This window comes from Erpetoichthys calabaricus, chromosome 10, assembly GCF_900747795.2.
Source record: "Erpetoichthys calabaricus chromosome 10, fErpCal1.3, whole genome shotgun sequence".
NCBI lineage: Eukaryota > Metazoa > Chordata > Cladistia > Polypteriformes > Polypteridae > Erpetoichthys > Erpetoichthys calabaricus.
Genome location: NC_041403.2, coordinates 9,227,223 through 9,246,042, shown reverse-complemented (window position 1 = coordinate 9,246,042; position 18,820 = coordinate 9,227,223). Strand labels below are relative to the sequence as shown.

Sequence of the window (18,820 nt, the reverse complement as noted above, 5' to 3'; positions counted from 1 at the left end):
TGCAGTGGACAGCGCTGGGGATAACATCATGTCAGGGGCAGGGAGACCCAATGGAACTAAGGAAAGAATGAGTGCAGCCAAGTGCAGGGAGGTCCTTGAGGACAACCTTCTCCAGAGTGCATTCCACCTGAGACAGGGGTGATGGTCACTTTTGAAGCATACAGCCACAACAATGCTGAAGTGGCTTTGTGACAAGTCTCAGACTGTCCTTGAGTGGCTCAGCCCAACCCCAAAAAACATTGGTGGAGGGACCTGAAGATTTCCGTTTACAGATGCTTCCCATCCACTCTAATGGAGAGGTCCTTGAAGAAAACCTGCTCTACAGTGCAGACTACCTCAGATTGGGCTGATGGTTTACCATTTAGCAAGATGATGACCTGAAGCAGACAGCCAAGACAACACTGAAGTGGTTTCAAGACAGGTCTCTGAGTGGCCCGGAGTGGCCCAGACTTAAACCCCATAGACGATGTGTGGAGAGACCTAAAGATGGCACTTTACAGAGACCCTTCCAATCCAGTCTAATAGAGCTTGAGAGGTTCTGCCAGGAAGAATGGGATCAACTGCCCAAATCCAGGTGTGCAAAGCGTATAGAAATTTACCAAAATGACTCAAAGCTGGAATTGCTGCAAAAGTGCTGAATGAAGGGTCAGAATACTTCCATGAAGAAGACATGTCAGTTTTTGATTTGTAATAAATTTGCAAACCTTTCCGAAGACGCGTTTTGTCTTTGTCATTACGGGTTACCGAATGTAGATTGCTGGTCACAAATGGTAACTGTGTCCATTGAAAACAAAATCTACAACACAAGAAAGTGTGCAGAAAGTGAAGGGGTCCGGAGACTTTATGAACCCACTGCATATCAGGTGATATATTTGTTCAGTGAGCAACTACAAAGGCAACAAGAAATATAGTCATATGAAAAAGTTTGGGAACCCCCCCTCAGTCTACATAATAATTGACTCTCCTTTCAACAAAAAAGATAACAGTGGTATGTCTTTCATTTCCTAGGAACATCTGAGTACTGCGGTGTTTACCGAACAAAGATTTTTAGTGAAGCAGTATTTAGTTGTATAAAATTGCAGTGGTAGTGCTGCTGCTTTGCAGTAAAGAGACTGTGGAAGATTGTGGGTTCGCTTCCCGGTTCCTCCCTGTGTGGATAGCGCTTTGAGTACTGAGAAAAGCGCTATATAATGAATTATTATTATTATTAAATCAAATGTGAAAAACTGGCTGTGCACAAATCTGGGTCCCCTTGTCATTTTGCTGATTTGAATGCATGCAAAACCAAATTGGTTGGATGAGCTTGTTACGCCTTGAACTTCATAGACAGGTGTCTCCAATCATGAGATATAAAGGTATTTAAGGTGGTCAATTGCAAGTTGTGCTTCCCTTTGACTCTCCTCTGAAGAGTGACAGCATGGGATCCTCAAAGCAACTCTCCAAAGATCTTAAAACAAAGATTGTTCAGTCTCATGGTTTAGGGGAAGGCTACAAAAAGCCATCTCAGAGGTTTAAACTGTCAGGAATGTAATCAGGAAATGGAAGGCCACAGGCACAGTTGCTGTTAAACCCAGCAGGTCTGGCAGGCCAAGAAAAATACAGGAGCGGCATATGTGCAGGATTGTGAGAATGGTTACAGACAACCCACAGATCACCTCCAAAGACCTGCAAGAACAACTGGCTGCAGATGGTGTATCTGTAAATCGTTCTACAATTCAGCGCAATTTGCACAAAGAACATCTGTATGGCAGGGTGAAGAGAAAGAAGCCCTTTCTGCACTCACGCCACAAACAGAGTCGCTTGTTGTATGCCAATGCTCATTTAGATAAGCCAGATACATTTTGGAACAAAGTGCTTTGGACTGATGAGACAAAAATTGAGTTATTTGGTCAGAATAAAAAGCACTTTGCATGACGGAAGAAGAACACCGCATTCCAAGAAAAACACCTGCTACCTACTGTCAAATTTAGTGGAGGTTCCATCATGCTGTGGACTGTGTGGCTAGTTCAGGGACTGGGGCCCTTGTTACAGTTGAGGGTCGGATGAATTCAACCCAATATCAACAAATTCTTCAGGATAATGTTCAAGCATCAGTCACAAAGTTGAAGTTACACAGGGGTTAGATATTCTAACAAGACAATGAGCCAAAACACAGTTCTAAATCTACAAAGGCATTCATGCAGAGGGAGAAGTACAATGTTCTGGAATGGCCGTCACAGTCCCCTGACTTGAATATCAGTGAAAATCTATGGGATGATTTGAAGCAGGTTGTCCATCAAATTGAACTGAACTGGAGAGATTTTGTATGAAGAATGGTGAACAATACCTCCATCCAGAATCAGACACTCATCAAAGGCTATAGGAGGACAGCATCTAGAGGCTGTTAGATTTACAAAAGGAGGCTCAACTAAGTATTGATGTCATATCTCTGTTGGGGTGCCCACATTTATGCACCTGTCTAATTTTGTTATGATGCATATTGCATATTTTCTGTTTATCCAATAAATTTAATGTCACTGCTGAAATCCTACTGTGTCCATAAGGCATGTCAGATATTAAAAGGAAGTTGTACTTTGAAAGCTCAGCCAATGATAAACAAAAATCCAAAGAATTAAGAGGGCTTCCCAGACTTTTTCATATGACTGTAGTGCCTGAAATGAAAAGGTAGAGCAGAGGAAGCATCACACAACATCAGTGAAAGATGGCACTCAAACCAAAAAGTTGATCTGGTGACAATAGCTACAGCGGGCAGGGGACTTATAAATTCTAAGCCATCCAAAGAGCTTTTATAAAGATGTGTGTCTTCAAGGGTCCATACCAGCTTCCATGTTGGTGTGCATGAGAGTCTGGCAGGTGGTCTGTGAAGGTTAAGCTGTGTATGGCAATGAAGGATTGAGGAGTTGTAGTGGACCTGACACAACCAACTGCCCGACAGTGTTCAGAAGCCATTAAGAAGGCGAACAGAATGTCAGGTTATATAGCGCCTTGATGTGTGCAGTACAAGTCCCAGGAGGTTCTGCTCAAGCTTTATAACACACTGGTGAGGCCTCATCTGGAGTCCTGGGTGGAATTTTGGTCTAGAGGCTACAAAAAGGACATAGCAGCACTAGAACAAGGTCCAGGGAAGAGCGACAAGGCTGATTCAGGGGCTACAGGGGATGAGTGATGAGGAAAGACAGAAAGAGCTGAGATTAACGCTTGCACTAAGTTTAGGTCTTAATAGGTCTGAATACACAATGGGAGGTCTGAAAATCAAAAGTCCACGTTATGAGAAGGATTTAGAAGTCATAGTAGACTCTAAGCTATCGAGTTCCTGACAGTGTTCTGAAGCCATTAAGAAAGCTAACAGAATGTCAGGTTATATAGCGCCTTGATGTGTGGTGTATACAGTAAGTCACTGGAGGTTCTGCTCAAGGTTTATAACACACTGGTGAGGCCTCACCTGGAGTCCTGTGTGCAATTTTGGTCTCCAGGCTACAAAAAGGACATAACAGCACTAGAAAAGGTCCAGAGAAGAGCGACTAGGCTGATTCCAGGGCTACAGGGAGTGACTTATGAGGAAAGACAGAAAGAGCTGAGATTAACGCTTGCATTAATTTAGGTCTTGTTAGGTCTGAATACACAACAGGAGGTCTGAAAATCAAAACTACACCTTATGAGAAGGATTTAGGAGTCATAGTGGACTCTAAGCTTTCAACTCCAGACAGTGTTCAGAAGTCATTAAGAAGGCTAACAGAATATCAGGTTATATAGCACCTTGATGTGTGCAGTACAAGTCACAGGAGGTTCTGCTCAAGCTTTACAACACACTGGTGAGGCCTCATCTGGAGTACTGTGTACAGTTTGGATCTCCAGGCTACATGAAGGGCATAGTAGCATTAGAAAAGGTCCAGAAAAGAGCGACTAGGCTGATTCAGGGCTACAGGGGCTGAGTTATGAGGGAACATTAAAAGAGCTGAGCCTTTACAGGAGATTAACAGGAGACCTGACTGGAGTGTTTAAAATATTGAAGGGGATTAGTCCAGTGGATCAAGACTGTTATTTTAAAATGAGTTCATCAAGAACACGGGGACACAGTTGGAAACTTGTTAAGGGTAAATTTCTCACAAACATTAGAAAATTTTTCTTTACACAAAGATTGTAGACACTTGGAATAAGCGACCAAGCAGTGTGGTAGACAGTAAGACTTTAGGAACTTTCAAAACTCGACTTGATGTTTTTTTGGAAGAAAAAAATGGACAGGACTGGTGAGCTTTGTTGGTCTGAATGGCCTGTTCTCGTCTCGATTGTTCCAATGTGCTAATGCCGGTGCTCCTTTTTGGCTTGCTGTCATTGTGAATTCCCCAAGGGTGACATTATTGTTTGTTTGTGCAGAGGATCAAGAGAGTGACTTAAAAATGAATTCTTCAAGAGCATGGGGACTCAGTTGGAAACTTGTGAAGGGGAAATTTCACACAAACATTAGGAAGGTTTTATTCACACAAAGAACGATAGACACTTAGAATAAGAGACCAGGTAGTGTGGTGGACAGTAGGACTATACGGTCTTTCAGAACTCAACTTGATGTAATTTTAGACGAAATCCCCAAATATAAAGGAGAGGGGGTGGGAAATAAAGAAAATAAAAAAGAACACATGCACACACACACACACACACACACATACATAAGAGGCTGAGCTAATGCAGACACCCACCGTCGCCCATCGTCGAAGCCCAGACTGGGGCACTCCACTCTCCAGGCACCTTGGTGTGGGCTCGGACGCGGAACTGGTAGCGTGTGCTGCTGTTCAGTCCTGTCACATCCTTGCTGGTTTTGTTCCCGTCGTCGGTGTCCAGCCACTGGAGCAGACTGAACGATTCCACCTGCCGGTATTCAATGATGTACTTGACAATGCCGCCGTTGGAGTCAATGGGGGGCCTCCATGTCAGGTGGATGGTGCTCAGGGAGAGTGCCGTCGCCTGAACGTCCCGTGGACAGGAGGGGCCTGGGCCGGCACAAACAGGCATTGGTTGGATTACCGTCATGATACACGACATTGACAAACAGGCAGGAAGGAAAATGCATCGCGCGGCCAGAGCCGGCAAAACCAGCAAGAAGGGACAATAGAAGAAGAAGAAGAAGCATCCACGGCTTGTCACGCAAGGTGTTAATTTTGCTAATACCAGGCCTCCTACTGAAGGTGGGCTATGAAGACAATCCTAAATGTTCCTCTAATGTGTTCTTCCCAGAATTCTCTGTGAGGCTTATTGTACTGTAATGCTGCCAGCTCTTATCATATAGCTTTAAGGTCATGGTGCGTAAGACATGAGACTCAAATGCTGCTGGTTGAGTTCCTCAGATAATGACAATGAAAAGGTAACTGAAAGACCCCAAGTGATGTGGGGAGCAGTGTGGTCACCATACTACCAGGTGACTGTCTGTATGGAGTTTGAATATGTGTGTGTGCATGGAGTTTTTCTCTGATTAGTTTCCTCATTGTGTGAAATAACCACCAGTGATCTCTTGGGGGGTCCAGGCAGCACCCTCACTGAAGTCTTACTCTGGTACTGTAGAATATACAATATTGTGCCCTGTAAGCATAAGTTTAATATGTCACTGTGCTCTGTGCTAATCTATCTTAGGGCTCGTTCATACTTCACGATCAGAACGTGGACGTGCACGCATCATGGCTGCCGCGCATTCACTTGACGCGTCCTCGGAGTACGTCCTCAGAAGTTAAGGCCAGGTTTATAGGTGCTGGTTATAAAATTAGAATATCATGACAAAGTTAATTTATTTCAGTAATTCCATTCAAAAAGTGAAACTTGTATATTAGATTCATTCATTACACACAGACTGATGTATTTCAAATGTTTATTTCTTTTAATGTTGATGATTATAACTGACAACTAATGAAAGTCCCAAATTCAGTATCTCAGAAAATTAGAATATTGTGAAAAGGTTCAATATTGAAGACACCTGGTGCCACACTCTAATCAGCTAATTAACTCCAAACACCAGCAAAAGCCTTTAAATGGTCTCTCAGTCGAGTTCTGTGGGCTACACAATCATGGGGAAGACTGCTGACTTGACAGTTGTCCAAAAGACGACCATTGACACCTTGCACAAGGAGGGCAAGACACAAAAGGTCATTGCTAAAGAGTCTGGCTGTTCACAGAGCTCTGTGTCCAAGCACATTAATAGAGAGGCGAAGGGAAGGACAAGATGTGGTAGAAAAAAGTGGACAAGCAATAGGGATAACCACACCCTGGAGAGGATTGTGAAACAAAACCCATTCAAAAATGTGGGGGAGATTCACAAAGAGTGGACTGCAGCTGGAGTCAGTGCTTCAAGAACCACCACGCACAGACGTATGCAAGACATGGGCTTCAGCTGTCGCATTCCTTGTGTCAAGCCACTCTTGAACAAGAGACAGCGTCAGAAGCGTCTCGCCTGGGCCAAAGACAAAAAGGACTGGACTGCTGCTGAGTGGTCCAAAGTTATGTTCTCTGATGAAAGTAAATTTTGCATTTCCTTTGGAAATCAAGGTCCCAGAGTCTGGAGGAAGAGAGGAGAGGCACAGAATCCACGTTGCGTGAGGTCCAGTGTAAAGTTTCCACAGTCAGTGATGATTTGGGGTGCCATGTCATCTGCTGGTGTTGGTCCATTGTGTTTTCTGAGGTCCAAGGTCAACGCAGCGGTCTACCAGGAAGTTTTAGAGCACTTCACGTTTCTTGCTGCTGACGAACTTTATGGAGATGCAGATTTCATTTTCCAACAGGACCTGACACCTGCACACAGTGCCAAAGCTACCAGTACCTGGTTTAAGGACCATAGTATCCCTGTTCTTGATTGGCCAGCAAACTCGCCTGACCTTAACCCCATAGAAAATCTATGGGGTATTGTGAAGAGGAAGATGCAATACGCCAGAGCCAACAATTCAGAAGAGCTGAAGGCCACTATCAGAGCAACATGGGCTCTCATAACACCTGAGCAGTGCCACAGACTGATCGACTCCATGCCACGCCGCATTGCTGCAGTAATCCAGGCCAAAGGAGCCCCACCTAAATATTGAGTGCTGTACCTGCTCATACTTTTCATGTTCATACCTTTCAGTTGGCCAACATTTCTAAAAATCCTTTTTTTGCATTGGTCTTAATTGATATTCTTATTTTCTGAGATACTGAATTTGGGACTTTCATTAGTTGTCAGTTATAATCATCAACATTAAAAGAAATAAACATTTGAAATACATCAGTCTGTGTGTAATGAATGAATCTAATATACAAGTTTCACTTTTTGAATGGAATTACTGAAATAAATCAACTTTGTCATGATATTCTAATTTTATGACCAGCACCTGTATACTTCACACGACACGACGCATGTTCCTGCGAACGCTTCTGCTACACAAGCAGCATACTGTTTATACTCACGCTCGTACTTTATGTAAATCTGGAGGAATCCAGCAGGTGGCAGTGCAAGATTTCATCACGGTGAGAACAGATGCAGCTTCTCTGTGTTGTGAATTGCCTGAAACACCCATTATATTTCCGATGACACCTTGTCGCAATATCTCTGAAAAGGATGTTTAATGATTAAATCCATCAATCCAGGGATGTGCCCATTCCTGCAAGCATCGGGCGCGAAACAAAAATAAACCCTGGACGGGGCATCGGCTCATCACAAGGTGAACACAATACACTGGCGTCATTTTAGTGTCACCAGATCCGCAAACCTTCATGTCTTTGGAAGGAAACCCACCAGGAAAACATGCAAACTCCAGATAGGGAACACAAGGGATGTGACTCCCTACTGCGAGGCAGCAGCGCCACATGTGTAATTATTAACAGTATTAATTATTTAAATTAATTTAACGACTTAACTGTAAAATGTAACATACATACTTTAATGCATTTCATCATGAAAGAGATATCAAGTTTAAATCAAGGGATTGTAAATGTGCAGAGAGCTGGAATATCAGAAATGTGATGTGTTCTGTGTGGCGATTGCTGCCTGCCGCTGCTCTCAGTTCAGGAGGAAGCCCCAGAAGCAGGTAGTTATTAACAACTGGGTCGGTTTTAAGATGACATTCTACTTTAGTGATAAAAGTAAACTACGAGGTTAAAGTGGACATTTCGAGATTAAAGCCGACATTTCCACTTCAATCACAAAATAGAACTTTTCATCACATTCTTCATTTTTTTTTCTGTGGCTCAAATACGCCGCTGTACATTCTGATTGTGCTGTGAAGGTGAAAAATAAAAGACGGCACAGAAGATGGTATGTGAGACTTTTAAAACGTATCGTGTCATTACGATGGTGAATATGCGACGCTTGAATATAAAAGCACCACGAATGCATCTGTATTTCGGCATTTTGCTTCACCACATTGAACCATTCATCAAACATCGAAGCGCGCACACCGATCCCGGAGGATCCTCATAGCAGCTTTGTGTCACATGTCGATAGTAAACAGAGACTCTGACGTCATGTTCCAACTTTTATCACACTGCGCCCCCCCGATGTTTTGCCGGTACTGCAACTCACACACGCGTCATGTTAATTTCTGAAGACCTGCTCAGATGACGTGTCAAATGAATGCTGGGAGCGCGTGGCAGTTATGATGCGGAGGCGTCCGCGTTCTGAGCATGAAGTATACACCAACCCTGCGAGTTGCAGTAGTGGCAAAAAAAATCTGGGTGGGTGCGCTGATGAGGTTTGCACAGTGTGATAAAAGTCAGAGTCTTCAGAGACATCTTCTGTGTTGTCTTCATCAGAATATACGACAGTGTATTTGAGCCACAAAAAAAAAATTAAGGACGCGATAAAAAGGTCTATTTTGTGATTAAAGTGGATATCTCAAAATGTCCACTTTAACCTCGTAGTTTATTTTATCATTAAAGTAGACTGTCATAAACGTCATCTTAAAACCGACCCAGCTGTTAAATCGCTATGCGCTTCTGGGGCTTCCTCCTGATGTGACAGCAGCAATCGCCACACAGAACACATTACATTCATGATATTCCAGCTCTCTGCACATTTTGAATCCTTAGAATCATACTTGATATCAATTTCATGATGAAATGTATTAAAGTATGAATGTTACATTTTACAGATAAGTCGTTAACTTAAATAATGAATACTGATAATAATTACACATGTGGGGGCGTCACGGCGGCAGAACGGTAGCGCTGTTGTCTCGCCCTGCCTGGAGGTTGCATGTTTTCCTGGTGGGTTTCCACACTGGGCTCCAGTCTCCTTTCAAAGATATGCAGATTTGGGGATTTGGTGACATTAAAATGACGCCAGTGTGTGTGTGTGTGTCTGCTTGTGATCACCTCGTGATGAGCTGATGCCCCATCCGGGGATTTTATTTCTGTCTCGCGCCTGATGCTTGCAAGAAATGGCCGCATCCCTGGATTGATGGATGGAATCGTTAAACATCCTTTTCAGAGATATTCTGGCAAGGTGTCGTCAGAATTTAATGAGTGTTTCAGACAATTCACAACACAGCAAAGCCGAACGTTTTCTTACTGTGATGATATCTCGCACTGCCACTTGATGGAATCTTCCAGATTTACATAAAGTATGCGTACGTAGCAGTAGTGTCCACTGGAGCATGCGTCACGTTGTGTGAATTATAAACCCGGCCTTATTGATTTTGTGTTTTTCTGCTCTCATGCCCACCTGACACAGAGCCAGAGTAAGCACAGGGGTTCACCACACAAAACTGCTAGGCAGGCAGTACAACATGAGACAGATTGGAACAAATGGAAAGCGTGAAGTCAGACAGGCTGTTTGTGAGATGCTGTAACCGTGTGCTGTTTCTGTCTGTTAAGTCAGCATGGAGTTGTATCCTCATTTAAGCACCGTTGCCTTGTTTGGAATTACATGTTCGTCTAAGTGGGACCTGCAAACAGAATAAAGCCTTGGGACATTGCCAAGCACACCTTTGAAGCCAACGAACGGATGGGAGATACCGTCATCTGTTCCTGAAAATGCCTTCCACTGCACCGACAGACTACGTTTTGGGCCCCGACTCCCGGACTGGGTTTTGTCATTGGCTTCATTCGTCTGATATGCAGCATAAGCCGACATTAAACAAAGCAAAGTTATTCTCTTGTCTGATTTCTTACCGCCGTATCACTAGGGAAGGGTATCGCCTTTTATGTTATATCTTGTCACACACGTGCGCATGGGAGGCAGCTAAAGGGCTTGAGTGACAGCAGTTCTGAGATATGCCGGGAGGTGGCAGAGTGCACTGACTCTTTTTCTTTCTTGCCTGCAGACCATTCCCGGGAGATTCCACCTGGCTCTCGTGATATCATTTCCGGGACCGAACCAATCGAAGAAGTCCTTACTGGCTCCGGCCCCTCTGACGTCACGTCCGGGCCCGAACCAATGGAGAACGAACACGCCCCTGATCCTTATGACATAACTTCCTGTCTTCCCCTTTAAAACCCTGCCCTTTGTCCTAATTCCTCAGTCTTGTTGTGGACTCTGTTGAAAGCACATCAGTGCTCTATATTTTGCATTTTCGACTTTGAAGCCAGGATACCTCATTATACGGGTGGCTGCCCCAAACTTTTATCTGTGTGATGTCTCGTTATTGTGACAATCTATATACAGTTAAGTCCATAATTATTTGGACAGAGACAACTTTTTTCTCATTTTGGTTCTGTACATTACCACAATGAATTTTAAATGAAACAACTCAGATGCAGTTCAAGTGCAGACTTTCAGCTTTAATTCAGTGGGGTGAACAAAACGATTGCATAAAAATGTGAGGCAACTAAAGCATTTTTGGAACACAATCCCTTCATTTCAGGGGCTCAAAAGTAATTGGACAATTGACTCTTTGGCTATTTCATGGGCAGGTGTGGGCAAGTCCGTCGTTATGTCCTTATCAATTAAGCAGATAAAAGGCCTGGAGTTGATTTGAGGTGTGGTGCTTGCATGTGGAAGATTCTGCTGTGAACAGACAACATGCGGTCAAAGGAGCTCTCCATGCAGGTGAGAGAAGCCATCCTTAAGCTGTGAAAACAGAAAAAACCCATCCGAGAAATTGCTACAATATTACGAGCAGCAAAATCTACAGTTTGGTACATCCTGAGAAAGAAAGCAAGCACTGGTGAACTCAGCAACGCAAAAAGACCTGGACGTCCACGGAAGACAACAGTGATGGATGATCGCAGAATCATTTCCATGGTGAAGAGAAACCCCTTCACAACAGCCAACCAAGTGAACAACACTCTCCAGGGGGTAGGCGTATCGATATCCAAGTCTACCATAAAGAGAAGACTGCATGAAAGTAAATACAGAGGGTGCACTGCAAGGTGCAAGCCACTCATAAGCCTCAAGAATACAAAGGCTAGATTGGACTTTGCTAAAGAACATCTAAAAAAGCCAGCACAGTTCTGGAAAAACATTCTTTGGACAGATGAAACCAAGATCAGCCTCTACCAGAATGATGGCAAGAAAAAAGCATGGAGAAGGCGTGGAACAGCTCATTATCCAAAGCATACCACATCATCTGTAAAACACGGTGGAGGCAGTGTGATGGCTTGGGCGTGCATGGCTGCCAGTGGCACTGGGACACTCGTGTTTATTGATGATGTGACACAGGACAGAAGCAGCCGAATGAATTCTGAGGTGTTCAGAGACATACTGTCTGCTCAAATCCAGCTAAATACAGCAGTCAAATTGATTCATGATACAGATGGACAATGATCCAAAACATACAGCCAAAGCAACCCAGGAGTTTATCAAAGCAAAGAAGTGGAAAGTTCTTGAATGGCCAAGTCAGTCACCTGATCTTAACCCAATTGAGCAGGCATTTCACTTGTTGAAGACTCAACTTCAGACAGAAAGGCCCACAAACAAACAGCAACTGAAAGCCGCTGCAGTAAAGGCCTGGCAGAGCATTAAAAAGGAGGAAACCCAACATCTGGTGATGTCCAGGAGTTCAAGACTTCAGGCTGTCATTGCCAGCAAAGGGTTTCAACCAAGTATTAGAAATGAACATTTGATTTCCAGTAATTTGTCCAATTACTTTTGAGCCTCTGAAATGAAGGGATTGTGTTCACAAAATGCTTTAGTTGCCTCCCATTTTTATGTAATCGTTTTGTTCACCCCACTGAATTAAAGCTGAAAGTCTGCACTTCAAGTGCATCGGAGTTGTTTCATTTAAAATTCATTGTGGTAATGAACAGAACCAAAATGAGAAAAAAGTTGTCTCTGTCCAAATATTTATGGACCTAACTGTAGATTTAGGTTAAGTACCGTGGCACAATTACGAAAGAACTCATTCCCAGGGAGCGAGCGCCCCCTGCTGGACACGTGCCCTAAAAACGTATTCAGAACCTTTCGTTTTTTCACAATTTGTTATGTTGCAACCGTATGATAAAATCATACAAATCCATTTTTTCTCTCATCAAACAGCACTAGCTATTGCAGAGAGACAAAACGAAAACCAGGGTTTTAAGAAATTTTTGGCAAATTTATCAAAAATAAAACAAAATGTGCCTTTCAGACAGCCTTGGGGTCACAATCCCTCCTAACTCATTAACAGCTGTGTTCGGTGTTCTTCCAGACGGACTTGAAGTGGAAAATGACAAGCAAACGGTGATTGCATTCACTACACTTTTGGCACGCAGACTTATTCTGTTAAATTGGAAGAATCCTAACTCTCCTCTGATAAGTCAGTGGGAAACCGATGTTTTATATTATTTGAAATTGGAAAAAATCTAATTATCAGTTAGAGGATCTGTACAAAATTTTTTCAAAACCTGGCAGGATCCGATCAATATTATTTTAGAATAAGAGAAATAACTATTACCGCATTTAATTCCCTTCTCCATCTCTTATTTACATATATATTTATTTCTCCCTTTCCTTTGCTTATTGTTGTCTTATTAAAAAGCCCTAAGCAATTCTCCTTTAGCTAAGCTCTCCTTCTCAGGGGTGGGGTTTGATCTGTCTTTAATTTGTTTGGTTATAAATTGATCTATTTGTATGGAATGATTACAATAAAAATTAATAAAAAAAAAAAAAAAAAAAAAAATTTCATTTTGACCTAAGTATTCAGACCTCATTGCTTAGGCTCAGGTGCATTCCCTATTGATCATCATTGAGATGTTTCTTCACCGTGTTGGAAGTCCACTTGTGGTCCATTCAATTGACCTGACATGATTAGAAATGGCACACACCTTTCTGTAGAAAGTTCCAGAGCTAACCCAAAAAAAAACAAAAAAAAAAACAAGGAATAAGGTCCAAAGAATGGCCAGAAGAGCTCAGGGACAGGACTGTGTGGAGCAGGGATCCCGAACTCCGGTCCTGGAGGGCTCCAGTGGGTGCAGGTTTTCATTCTAACCCTTTTCTTAATTAGTGACTTATTTTTGCTTCTAATTAATTTCTTTTTAATTCATTTTAATTGACTTTTTTTTAAAGATTTGTTCCCCTGAATTTCTTCCTTGTTCGTCTGAATTGCTTCATTTCTTTCCTTAAATGGCACCCAAACAGAAATGAAATGTGAAGTGAGGGAGCCAACAGAAGAACAACTAAGTCAGGGCCTCAAACTCCAACCAATTGCTTAATGAGGAGCCGATTCTTGTTGTTAATTAAACCCGTTCTTTAATTCCACGGCTTGTTGCTGCTCTCATTGTGTAATAGCAGACATTCTCGATAATTGTTGATTTTTCTCGTTTCTAAGAGCTCTGTTAAAATGTTTTGGGGACCTGAGCAAATGAACATTCCTGAGACCCTCATCTTTCTTTATTTTCAGATGTTGTGTGATGGTCACAGTTTGCTGGTCACGTTTTAGCTCATTTTGTATCTCATTGTTGTTTGGCTGCCAATTAAGGAAAGAGAAACAATTAAGGGGTCTGAGTCTTCAAGAGCAAGTCAATTAAAATGAATTCAAAAGAATTTAATTAGCAGCAAAAACAGGTCACTAATTAAGAAAAGCGTTAGAATGAAAACCTGCAGCCACTGTGGCCCTCCAGGACCAGCGTTGGGGACCCCTGGTGTGGAGGCACAGATCCGGGGAAAGGCTACAAGAAATATCTGCAGCATTGAGCATGGTGGCCTTCATGATTCTTAAATGGAAGAAGTTCCGAACAACTGTGACTCTTCTAGGAGATGACTGCCCAGCCAAACTGACAAATTGAGGGAGAAGAGCCTTAGCAAGTGAGCTGACCAAGAACCTGGTGGTCACTATGGCTGAGCTTCAAGGAACCTGTGTGGAGAAACGTCCAGAAGGACAGTCGTCACTGTAACAGTTTGCTTTAATGAGCTTTATGGCAGGGAGGCCCAACAACACGTAAAAAGCCCACTAAGAGTTTGCATAAATGTACCTAAAGGACTCTCCGACTTTGAGAAGCAAGATTCTCTGGTCTGATGAAACCAAGCTGGAACTGTTTGGCCTCAATTCTAAGCGTCAAGACTGTACCACCTGTGCAATACCATTCTAACGGTGAAGCATGGTGGTGACAGTATCTTACTGTGAGGGCTGGGATGCTAGTCAGGGTTGAAGGAAAGCTGAAAAGACCAAAATTCAGGGATATCTTTAATAAAAACAAACTCTGGATTTCACACTTGGCTGAAGGTTCATCTTCCAACAGGACAAAGACTCTCAGCACAAAGCAAAGACCACATAAGAGTGGCTTAGGGACAACTCTGTGAATATTCTCAGTTGGAAGCCAGACTTGAACCCAATCGAACATCACTAAAGAGACCTGAAAATGATGGTTCACGGACAGTCTCCATCCAGGATCTGCAGAGAAGAATGGCAGGAAATCCTTAAATCCAGGTGTGCCAAGCTTGTCACATGAAACCTTTGCTTCCACAAAGTACTAAGCAGACTGTCTGAATGCTTGCGTCAGTGTGATATTTCAGTTTATTATTTTTGACAGATTTTTCATCCGCATGTTTCATATGGCACAGGTTTTACTGTATATTAGCACGAGTTTTGAAGAATAAGGGAGCTGTGCAGAGCTGCAGTAACTACTGGGGTGCAAAGTTAACGAGCCAAGAAGAAACAATAATAATAATTCTTTACATTTATATAGCACTTTTCTCCCTACTCAAAGCATTCTCCAAGCAGAAAGGACCCGAGGACGTGAAACCATGATCTTCTTACTGTGAGGCAAGAAATATGGAAAAGAGTGATGGATTGTAGGCTGAGAGCAGAGGTGGCGATCTGTGAATGGCAATATGGTTTCATGCCAGGAAAGAGTCCTGCAGATGTGATGTCTGCTGAAAGAGTTTTGAGGGAGAAGTAGAGAGAAGGTGTAATAAGTACATAAGTTTAATATGTCACTGTGCTCTGCACAAAAAATATTTTATAAATCCACTCACATGTACAGACCAGATTTAATACACAGGGGCTCAGCGTTTAGAACTGCTAGGCAAGCATTAGAAGACAAGAAAGGAACAACTACAAAAATGGGCATTGTACTATTTCTGTGTGACAGAGTCAGCATGATATTGGATCCTCTCTTTGCCTTGTTTGGAATGGCATGATTTACCTAAGTAAGGGCCTGCATATGGAGAAAGAGTATAAAGCCTTGGAACATTGCCCGGCACACCCTTGAAGCCGATGGACGGATGGGAGATAACGTCATCCAATCCTGAAAATCCTTCCAGCGCAGCAACGAAAATGGCAGACTGTATACATCGAGATCCCACTTCGATAATAGTCTTGCTATGGCTTCCTTGTCTGTTACGCTACGTAAATTGTCATTAAAGAAAGCTAAGTTATTTCCTCTTATGTGATTTCTTACCGCTGTATCACTAATATTATATCTATATAGTTTCGGGTTACTTAAGACGGCACAATTAAAAAAGGACTTATTCCAATCATGGAGCTAGCGCCCCCTATCGGAAAACAGCAGGTCAGAAGGAATTACATTGCTTGTTTGTGGACTTAGTGAAAGCATAGGACAGGTGGCAAGAGAGGAGTTATGGTGCTGTATGAGGGAGTCGGGAGTAGCAGAAAAGTATGAGATGGTGGTGCAAGATATGTTTGAGGACAGTGTGACTGCCAAGAGGTGTGACTCACTGGTTCAAGGTGACAGTGCGATTACATCAAGGATCTGTTCTGAGCCCTGTCCTGTTTGCAATGGTGATGTATAGGTTGGCAGATGGACTATGATGTTTATAGAAGGCTAGCCATGTGCACTCAACTATGTTGCGCGTGTTAAAGTTGTCTGTGAAGGGCTCCCTGTTTAAACGCGGCTGCCAGTCATGAACTGGGCCCCCTCGTCGCAAAGCATTATGATTTTTTATAAGGGAAACAAAATTACAAAACAAAACCCTAGGAAATTGATTCGATAGGAACGGCCTACTTGGAATCACTGTCCGAATAGTAATTATGTGGTGGTGTAGGAGCATTTCTGCTTCTCTCCGTTCACAGTCCGTCTCGTTTTCATGACGCTGTCGTTTCCTCTCACGATCTCTTCTCAACCTTTCTCCAATCTCGCAGGTTGCTTTGTGGCAATCCAAAGAGTAAGGAAGAACCAATGCTTTTTTCTTGAACTCCAAACGCCGACTGATGGAAAATCACAGAAGTGTGTCCGACTTATATATTCTGACTGCCGACTCCAAGAAGCGGGTGAACATTCGATTTGGACGAAGTGCTGCCAACGACGGTCGATAGAAACAGAAAAAACCACAGTCTTGACAATGAAGCAGGTGTCGACTCCAGATCTAAACACAAAGAGTGGTATCGACGGTGTTTGTAAAGAAAAGTAACAACCAAGGCAGTGTCAGGGGAACATGAGTTCACGGACAAACAAACATCAAGATCCAAATGAAGATTATATATAAAGATTAGTTAATTTAAAGCACAACAATTTGTTTAGATTGAATGTCTGTGTTTTGAGGTGTGACTGGAGTACTACAGTCTTCAGTACTATAAGCCTGGAGGAGATTCTTAATGCAATGCCTATGTGTTAGCTGTCTCTCTACTGCCATCTAGTGCTTCTTCTAATTCATTCGCGAACAAACAAAGATCAAGATCCAAATGAAGATTATGTATAGAGATATTATGATCTGTAGTGAGAGTAGACAGCAAGTCGAAACAAACATGGAGAGGTGGAGGTACACACCGGAAAGAAGGGCAATGAGAGTCAGTAGAAGTAAGATGGAGTACGTGTTTGTGAATGAGGGGAATGGTGGAGGAAGGGTGTGACTGCAAGCAGCAGAGGTGGTGAAGGTCGACAAATTTAAATACTTGGGTTCAGCAGCCCAAAACAATGAAGAGAGTGTGGCAGAGAAGTGAAGAAGAGAGTGTAGGCAGGGTAGACTGGCTGGAGAAGAGTGTCAGGAGTGATTTGTGATAGATGAGGACCTGCAAGAGTGAAAGGGAAGGTCTGTAAAAGGGCAGTGAGACCAGTCATGTTGTATGGTTTGGAGATGGCGGTACTGATGAAGAGACAGCAGGCAGAGCTAGAGGTGGTGCAGTTGAAGATGCTACAATTTTCGCTTGGAGTAGAGAGGGTAGGCAGGATTAGGAATGAGGATTTTGGAGGGACAACACAGGTACGACAGTATGGTGATCAAGTGAGAGCGGTGAGATTGAGAAGATTTTTGTATGTATAGAGGAGAGATGAGGAGTACATTGGGAAAAGAATGTTGATGATGGAACTGCCAGCTAAGAGGAAAAGATGACCAAAGAGGAGGTTTATGGATGTGGTGAGGGAGGACATGGAGGCGGTCGGTGTGTCAGAAAATGATGTAAAAGACGGGGAGAGATGGAGACGAATGATCTGCTGTGGTGAACCCTAAATCGGAGCAGCTGAAAGAAGAAGATTTTTGATAACTTTATAAAAATTTCTAAAATTCCATCTTCTCTTTGGAATTCTGGAGTACAGTGATCCCTCGCTATATCGCGCTTCGCCTTTCGCGGCTTCACTCCATCGCGGATTTTATATGTAAGCATATTTAAATATATATCGCGGATTTTTCGCTGCTTCGCGGGTTTCTGCGGACAATGGGTCTTTTAATTTCTGGTACATGCTTCCTCAGTTGGTTTGCCCAGTTGATTTCATACAAGGGACGCTATTGGCAGATGGCTGAGAAGCTACCCTGCTTACTTTCTCTCTCTCTCTCTTGCGCTGACGTAGGGGGGTGTGAGCAGGGGGGCTGTTCGCACACCTAGACGATAGGGACGTTGCTACCGTCTGTGTGCAGCTGCTTCCTGAAGGACATGCTGCACGGTGCTTCGCATACTTAAAAGCTCGAATGGCACGTATTGATTTTTGCTTGAAAAACAAACTCTCTCTCTCTCTCTTTGTCTGCTCCTGACGGAGTGGGTGTGAGCTGCCGCCTTCAACAGCTTTATGCCACGGTGCTTCGCATACTTAAAAGGCAAACAGCCCTATTGATTTGTTTGCTTTTGTCTCTCTCTATCTCTGTGACATGATCTGCTCCTGATGCGCACTCCTTTGAAGAGGAAGATATGTTTGCATTCTTTTAATTGTGAGACTGAACTGTCATCTCTGTGTTGTCATGGAGCACAGTTTAAACTTTTGAAAAAGAGACAAATGTTTGTTTGCAGTGTTTGAATAACGTTCCTGTCTCTCTACAACCTTCTGTGTTTCTGCGCAAATCTGTGACCCAAGCATGACAATATAAAAATAACCATATAAACATATGGTTTCTACTTCGCGGATTTTCTTATTTCGCGGGTGGCTCTGGAACGCAACCCCCGCGATGGAGGAGGGATTACTGTACTGAGTTTTGTTTGAATGTTGAAAAAAAATTAATTGAAATGATTTTAGTATAACACTGCAAGATAAAATGCGTACAACATAAAAGGCTCTGAATACTTTATGA

General features: G+C 42.9%; 1 protein-coding gene and 1 long non-coding RNA gene across 3 annotated transcripts in view; one reads left to right on the top strand and one right to left on the bottom strand.

The window, feature by feature from the left end:
- tie1 (tyrosine kinase with immunoglobulin-like and EGF-like domains 1) overlaps window positions 1–18,820 on the bottom strand; it is a 228,931-nt gene that overhangs the window by 99,155 nt on the left and 110,956 nt on the right. Inside the window, exon 13 of one of the 2 annotated variants that reach the window (XM_028810856.2) lies at window positions 4,695–4,985. The exons of the other annotated variant lie outside the window; for it this stretch is intronic. Within the exon in view, the coding sequence (XP_028666689.2) occupies window positions 4,695–4,985 (291 nt within the window). The remainder of the gene's footprint in view (window positions 1–4,694; window positions 4,986–18,820) is intronic. 2 annotated transcript variants of the gene reach the window in all.
- Window positions 1–18,820, top strand: part of LOC127529390 (uncharacterized) — a 706,297-nt gene that overhangs the window by 620,483 nt on the left and 66,994 nt on the right. The window lies entirely within an intron of this gene.